The 8,152-nt window shown below is 40.2% G+C and overlaps 1 protein-coding gene across 1 annotated transcript; it reads left to right on the forward strand.

Moving 5' to 3' along the window:
- The first annotated feature begins 4,856 nt into the window (after nucleotides 1-4,856).
- On the forward strand, nucleotides 4,857-6,454 carry LOC115925946. Its single transcript, XM_030989996.1, has one exon. The coding sequence runs from the start codon at nucleotides 4,902-4,904 to the stop codon at nucleotides 6,054-6,056; it is 1,155 nt and encodes a 384-aa protein (XP_030845856.1). The 5' UTR covers nucleotides 4,857-4,901; the 3' UTR covers nucleotides 6,057-6,454.
- Nucleotides 6,455-8,152: the final 1,698 nt, after the last annotated feature.

The following is an 8,152-nucleotide window of genomic DNA, read 5'->3' on the forward strand; positions in this document are numbered from 1 at the left end:
CATGCCTTTTTGTTTATCTTTAAAAAAAAAAAAAATTCATTTATTTTCTTTGGATATGTTTAAATTGTTAAAACGTCTGCAGGATAGGGTTAAAATGATAGTCATTCTTTTTTCTTCTTTTTTTTTCCTATTTGTTTCGTTTATTGTCAAAACTCGTTTGTCCAGAGCCAGAAGGGCATTAACGCTGTGTTACAGTATGTGAGGCAGGCGCATACGCAGGGGGGGGGGGTCGGGGGGTTTAACCCCCCCCTTTGGTATTTTTATGTATTTAAACCCCCCTTTTTTAATAATAATTTTTAAAAAAAATTAAAAAAAATTATTCCCATGGCTGACCTAAAAAAGGTGACTTTACCCCCCCCCCCCCCCCCAACGGAGCAAAATGTCAATTTTTCAAATTTCGAGACCAAAAAAAAAAAAAAAAGTGTCCTCTTATTCAGCGGCTGGCTGAGTCGATGCGAAATTTTCGGCTTCGGCCCGATTTAAAAATGTTACACCCCCCCCCCCCCCCCCTTGAAAAGATCCTGCGTACGCGCCTGATGTGAGGTAATGCCCTTCTGGCTCCAACCAAAGTAACAAACGAGCTGCAAGATTCAACAACTCTTTGATTGCCCAGTTTATAACCAAGGATTTGTGAAGTACAAACTATGTAGGAGTAACGATGAAAATGGGATCTATATTCGCCATGTGGAAAGGTGACAGCCGAAAAATTTAATTTGGGATTAAAAATTCCCAAATTTATACAATTTGTTAACCTTTTAGTACTCCTTTTCTGTTCATTTTCAGTCAAAACATGAACTTATGAAAAGAAATTTGACCAATAGGTTTTGAATCACTTAATCGCACAGGAAGCAGATGAGGTGGTGTTTCCACTCAAACATTGCAGATATAAAAATGCTTTAGTTTTCATATGAATGTTCAAATGGAATGAGTCCTTTCTGACTCTCAACATAAGACATGACTTCGCTTTTTTTTCTTTCTTGTTGTTCATTCTATAGAGAAATGAAAGTAAGAACCACTGAAAGATAAATAATTTGTCAGTCGTCTGATCAGAATCATAATGCTATATTTAATCTGCATTTTCACCAGGACAGATGGTTGAACCATAATGCAATATAACTTGTGTGTGTGTGTATGTGGCAGTGGTGTGTGAATGTAGATGTGTATGTGTTTGCCATGTTTGTTGTAAAAATACAAAAGGTTTTGTCTTCATACTAGACTTGTATATATTATGTAACTAATCGAATGAGCATAATGTGTGCTATGTGATTATACAAATCTCTGATGCCATTTGAGAGAGATGTAATAAAGGTAGCAATCATACAATCTAGTTTCTGATGTCTTGTGCTTGTGTAAGGAAGCTTGTTCACTCATTTTGAAAATTCTGTGCAATGACGTTCATTTTTTTTAGATCGTAAAAAGATGAAGGCTATTTCTTCAATTTTCTTGTAATCTACATACGGAGGGATACCATGCGTGTTACATACATTTAGATTACTTCATTAATACTTTTTCATTTTGTATACACTTATGTTTTCGACCGTTATAGAAATTCTAGAAATTCATCATTATTTTCCTCTTCTTCCTCCTCCTCTTTTGCTTCTTCTCCTTCTTCTTTTTCTTCTTGTACTTATTATCATTTCTATCATCAGTTTAATGTTGTTAAATTATTATTATCTTTAATAAGTAATTCTTTTATTTTTCTTATCTGTCTGTACATATTACTATTTTATCTTATTAATTTTATACATGTCTGTAAGGGACCCCACTTGAAATAAGCTCTCGAGCTTTCGTGGGTTATCCTGTTCAAGCTGTCTTATTTTTTATCTGTTATTATTGTATATTGTTGTATGTTGGAAGCTTGTCGAATAAAAATCAATCAACCAATCAATCAAAATGTCCGGTAAAGGGGTACTTTTCACGCACCAAAGTCCGGCTCGTAGTACACAAAAATCCGGCCCGTATTGACTTTACACACCGGACTTAGGGGGGTGTTTCCCAAAGGAGGGAACATGCATATGCGTACCCTAAATAACACTGCATGAGTGGGGGGGGGGGGGGGGGTTCCTTATAAGTGTTCCTTTTATATAATCTACATGTATGTAAATTTGTTCAATTGTATTACATTCATGTTGGAAGAAAGACAAATAAACTTGAACTTGTACTTAAACTTGGTCAATATGTCACAGTTTGTCAAAGATAAGGGTAAATTATCATAAAGGACTGTTCAGACCTGAGTAAGGTTAATGATATTATATATGACGTTTCAATAAAAGGTATATGTATGTGATTTTTTGTAATGTATGTGATGGTGGTGTATGTTAGTATCTCAATGGATGGATGGTTGTACCTTCAGTTAAAAATCTTGTTATCAAATCATTATTGCTTATGTCTGATCAGCCCTTTAGTCAAAATCTAGATCAACTGAGTAACCACGGTAACAAGTACAGTTGTGCGACTTCCAGGAGAGAAAGAGAGATAGATAGAGAGAGAGAGAGAGAGGGGGGGGGGGGCGAAAGGGAAGGGGCAGAGACAGAATAAATAGAGAGGGAGAGTGGGAAGACAGAAAAAACAAGCTGTAGAAATATGTACTGGCATAGCGGTCTGACATATAAACCTTTAATAAACAAAACAAAAATGAATGAAAAGAGAGAGGTAAACAATGTGTTTACAAGTAGAGAGAGAGAGAGAGAGAGAGAGAGAGACAGGAGTAAAAAAAAGTGAGAGAGACGGAGAGTAAGGAACGGAGATATATATAAGAGCGAGAGAGAGAGGGGGAAGAGAGAGAATGAGAAGGAGAGAGGGGAGAGAGAGTGGAAGAGATAAAGAGAGGAAGGAAAAGAAAGAGAGAAGGGAACCTAGAGAGAAGGGAGACAGAGGAAGAACAATTTCTAGAAAAAGGTGTACAGGCATACTGGTATGGTAAAGACATACAAGAATATGAATTAAAAGAGAGAGGTTTACGTTATAACATTTAGAAGTTATTTTGTGACAAACGAAATAACGAGGCTGTCAGGAGCTGTTCATGGAGTGATGGTTAACTATATTTAGATTTCAAACCAATAAATGATAAAGATATAATTCTTTGCTTCAATTTAAAAAGTAAAAGAGTTAATCACATCGAAAACCTTCACATGAAAAAGAATGTTACGTGTACATTACATAATTATGATAATTTTTCATTTAGGATGCAAGCTTTAAAAAGTTAGGCAAGCATACAAAAGAAGAAACCATTCCCAAACATGAACAAATGAAAGCAAGCAATGCATTATATTTCATTGTGTACTATCACATGGGTGAATTCAAACAAATTTGATACTGTTTTATCCGAAAAGAAAATCATGCGTTCAGGCAATCATTCTTTATACCGCTATCCTTCCAATCCTTTGTTTGCAAAATTAAACTCTACTCGGATAAGATAGATATTCTACAAATACAGATTTTCATATTCTGCTTACAAAATGATACTGCCTTCGTACATGTTAAATGTAAAATCTGAATAAAACTATCATTGCTTTCCTACATGACAAGCTAAAACAAATAACTGTACCCTTAACCTATGATGTAAATAATGTACTTCGGTTTTACATATTGTATATATGCGAAAGATTATCACTTTTAGATCGAACGATAATATACACATATTTTAATATAATGAAAGAAAGGGCTTTTTTACAACTATCATTAACAATGGTAATAATCACACTTTTAATGATAATATTCAAACAAGTGAAATTAAACACTAATATACACAAATCCTATGAAAAGAAATGGCTATGCTATACTATCTAACGGATATTAATGTTAAGCACGAAGCAGTATACACATTGAATAAACAGCTGTATAATTTCGTATTTATTTTAGAAACAGCAATTATCTCTTTACCAGATAATAGTTTGGGCTAAACATTAAGACACACACTAATAACAAAACCTTCATTTGGAACAGGTGGTTGTTTCAGGCTGTCCCTTTGATCATGGATATGGATCTTTGTAAATAAATCTGCCTATTTTATTTGAGCGACTAAACAAATATTTACCTAGTAGTCAGGTAAAACAAACAATCAAACACACAAAGAAGTTCGTTATTTTACTCCAACTTATAACACTACATTTTCATGTACTATGCAAATTACACATTGAATAATAACACTATAAAATCTCTGATACAATGATATTACGTATTTAACTACACTGTATATATATATATGTATGTATAACAAATAAGAACATGTGAAATCATGTTAGAGAAAACCATAATAAGACAACTTTTCTAAACGTAAGCAATTACACTTCATTACATTTACGCTACAAAATAATGACCAATTACAATTACTCCAACTTATAAAACTACAATTGTATCTACTATGCAACTTACACATTGAGTAATAACACTAAAACATCTCTGATACAATGATATTTAATTTTAACCAGCGCAGAGGAAGTTAAAATAGTTTATTGACAGCTACCTGGTACAAAGTTTATTTTGGGGGGAGAGGAGGCTATGAATGTAATCCGATGACGCAATAAACCTTGGGCGGGGAAGAAACCAGTCGCCGTAATGTAAACATGCGGTCAGCTCTCAACTTTCCTCCTCTTTCCTCTCCCCAATTTGGACGATAATACCTCATTCAGTCCATGGTATTTCGAAGTTGTCACACTTAACAAATTTTTACTCTTCCTTCGTGGTTTTTTGCTCAATATTCGCCCACGTTAGCAGTCAGTTCAAGTTTTTACGTAATATCGTCGAATATAGTTGAACTACTGTGCTTCTGACTTTAATAAGTTTCAGCTCCTGATTGACATTCTTACCTATTTTTCACGTTGCCTCATTTGAGTTAAACAATACGTCGAGGTTTACAAGCGTGTTAGTAGACTTCATTTTGATACAAAACAATTTCTAAGATGCCTAAATCGACGAAGAAGACAAATCAGAGGGTGACATCAAAGGCTGCGACGAAGACAACAGCAAAGGCCAAGCCAAGGAAGAGGAGGGCATCGAAGGCTACGTCCCCTGCCCAATTCCCCCTGCCAGCTGCCAGTGCCAGCAACGACGATGCACTACCCGTCGTCCCCGCCCGTATCCAGGAGCCCACGATCAACGAAGAGCCCGGAGTGCAAGACGGCGGCGTCAACGGTGAGTCATGGCCAGAAATGGCAATTGACGATTTTGATACAAATCCCAGCATGTTTACCAATGAAGCGCTGGTTTCACCTGCGCCAGTGACGTCCACAGGGGTGCCAACTGCTTTTACTCCAGGGACAGGTTTTCCCGTCCCTGGACAGCCCCAAATGTTGGCTGGCGTAGGCGATGATCTCGGGTCATCAATTGCCGTCACATTGAAGGAAAAAATTTGGCGGGGGGAGTTCATTGACTTAGGCGCTTTATTATCGCCATCCATGTCCGATCCTTCCGTCGACGAGGGGTTAACTCTAATTTTTTCCCCCGCGAGCGCTAATTTTCAGCTGCGGGCGCCAAACCGAAAAACAGCCATTACAGGCATACCACAGTGGACTAGTGCCATGCTAGTTTTTGTTTCGGTTTATGCCGAACGACACACACGTCGGGTACGGGAACTGTTAAAGTATATCAGTATTGTGCGCACTGCCGCTAGCTGCGGCTATAATTGGTGCGACTACGATCTACAGTTCCGCCTGCGGCAAGCGCGGCAGCCGGAGCGTTCATGGGCCGTAGTAGACGCGGAGCTGTGGCTACTAGTCGCCACTGCCTACGCGCGGCCGGACACCAGGGAGAATTTTCGTCCCTCCAGCGGGAGGCAATCTCAATTTCGCGGAGCTCAACGGCCAAGACAGCAACTATCAGGCCCGCGCCGCAATGGGCGCTCAGCCCTTAATCGGGTCGGATACGGTAGCGCAACCGCGAGTCCGCGGGCCCAAGTTTGTTTCGCATTCAACGCCTCCGGCCGGTGCGGTAGGGGGCGAGGCTGCAGATATGCGCACAAATGCGATAGATGCGGAAATACATCCCATGGCTCCTTTGCCTGCAACCGCCCCCAACTTGCAGCTACCAAACCGAGCCCTAGCCCCAACCCCAATTAAGCTAAAGCCCATGCTACCCTTTCTTCATTCTTACACCAATCAGTCTGACGCAAAACGTCTAATTTCGGGATTTACGTACGGCTTTTCTCTGAGTTTTAAAGGCACCCGTGTACAAATGAGTTGTAAGAATCTCAAGTCTGCAATTCTTCATCATCAAATCATTATGCAAAAGATAGAAAAAGAGGTGCTACTTGGCAGAATCGTAGGCCCCTTTACTTCAATTCCATTTCCGAATTTTCGTTGTTCCCCCATCGGGGTTGTTCCAAAACGAACACCAGGCGAATTTCGATTAATACAACACTTATCCTCCCCTCGCGGCTCTTCTGTAAATGATAGCATAGATAAGGAGGAGTGCAACGTTTCTTACACTAGTTTCGACGAAGCGGTGTACATGATTGTTAAACTGGGTCTTAAGTCTTTTATGGGGAAAGCTGACATCAAGTCTGCCTTTAGATTACTGCCCGTGCATCCAGTTGATTTTGATTTGCTCGGTATGTGCATTGATGGAAAATTCTATTATGATAGGTGCATGCCCATGGGTTGCGCGATTTCGTGTGCAATGTTTGAGCGCTTTAGTTCCTTTCTCGAGGATTGTTGTCGGCGCATAGCTGTTACTGAACAAGTGCTGCATTACTTAGATGATTTCTTCTTTGCTGCTTCCTCATTCGAGGAATGCCAGCGCATCATGCTCTGCTTCCAAAATATGTGCAATGATTTCGGTGTGCCCTTAGCGCTGGAGAAAACCGAAGGCCCTACGAGAGTAATTACATATTTGGGTCTAGAGATTGATACAAGGCTATGTCAGGTAAAGGTTCCAGCTGATAAATTAGAAGCGCTACGTTGCATGATTCGCAGCTTTTCCACGAAGTCTAAGCTGACACTGCGCCAGCTACAATCGCTAATTGGGTCACTCAATTTTGTATGTAAGGCGGTTGGCCCAGGTAGGGCCTTTCTCAGGCGGCTGATAGACATGACTAGAGGGGTAAGTCTGCCCCATCATCGCATAAGGCTTACCAGTGGGGCTAAGGCTGACCTGGCAGCATGGGAAGCATTCTTAGAGCATTTTAATGGGACTGTTATGTTTGCTGACAATGTTTGGCGGGATAATAATTGCCTTCAATTCTATACAGACGCAGCGGCAAGCATTGGGCTAGGCATTTATTTCGAGGGATGCTGGGCTCAAGCTAAATGGCCGGAATACGTCAGGGAGGCTAATTTCTCCATTGCCGTTCTAGAACTGCTTCCCATAGTTGTAGGCGTTCACTTATGGGGAGATCGGTTAAATGGGAAGAGAGTAACTTTCTGGTCTGATAATCAATCGGTAGTTGCCGTCATTAACAAGCAATCGTCTAATTGCAAGATAATTATGCGGCTCATTCGCCACTTTGTAGTACTGTGTTTAAGGTGGAACATTTGGTTTAAGGCAATGTACGTTCCAGGCCATACCAATGAAATTGCCGATTCTCTGTCCCGCTTTCAGATGACCCGTTTTCGACATCTGGCCCCCAATGCCGAGCAACAAGGGACCCCCATTCCTACCCCTCTCTGGAGCAGCTTAGTCGGGAGCGTGCCGTCTTGTTAAGCTCTTCCAGAGCTCAGAACACTATGCGCACTTATCACACGGCATGGCAAACTTTTCAGCTGTTTCGGAGTAATTATAATTGTAATGCCTCTACTCCACCAACTATCGAGCAGGTTGCTCTTTTCATTTCTTACATGAGCTGGTCCAATTATTCAGCAAACACTATCTCTACATATATTTCAGCTCTGTCATTTCATGAGCGCAGTCATAATAGGGAAGATATAACTCAGAATTTTCCGATAAAGCGATTAGTTGAAGGCTGCCGTAGGCGTCATGCTCGCCTTGACGTGCGCTGCCCCATTACTATGCCCTTATTACATAAATTAATCGCAACACTGCCATTAGTATGCCAAACGTCCTATCATACTAAACTTTTCACTGCAACCTTTTTATTAGCGTTTTTCGGGTTTTTACGCATTGGTGAATTCACTTCTCAGGGTAGATCCATCCCCCTGTTGGAGGCGGACGTAATCGTCCGGGGGAATCCCCCACAGCGCAAAGTTAGTGTTAGAAT

The sequence above is a fragment of the Strongylocentrotus purpuratus genome, unplaced genomic scaffold (genome assembly GCF_000002235.5).
Source record: "Strongylocentrotus purpuratus isolate Spur 01 unplaced genomic scaffold, Spur_5.0 spur5_scaffold_19, whole genome shotgun sequence".
In the NCBI taxonomy this organism is placed as follows: Eukaryota; Metazoa; Echinodermata; class Echinoidea; order Camarodonta; family Strongylocentrotidae; genus Strongylocentrotus; species Strongylocentrotus purpuratus.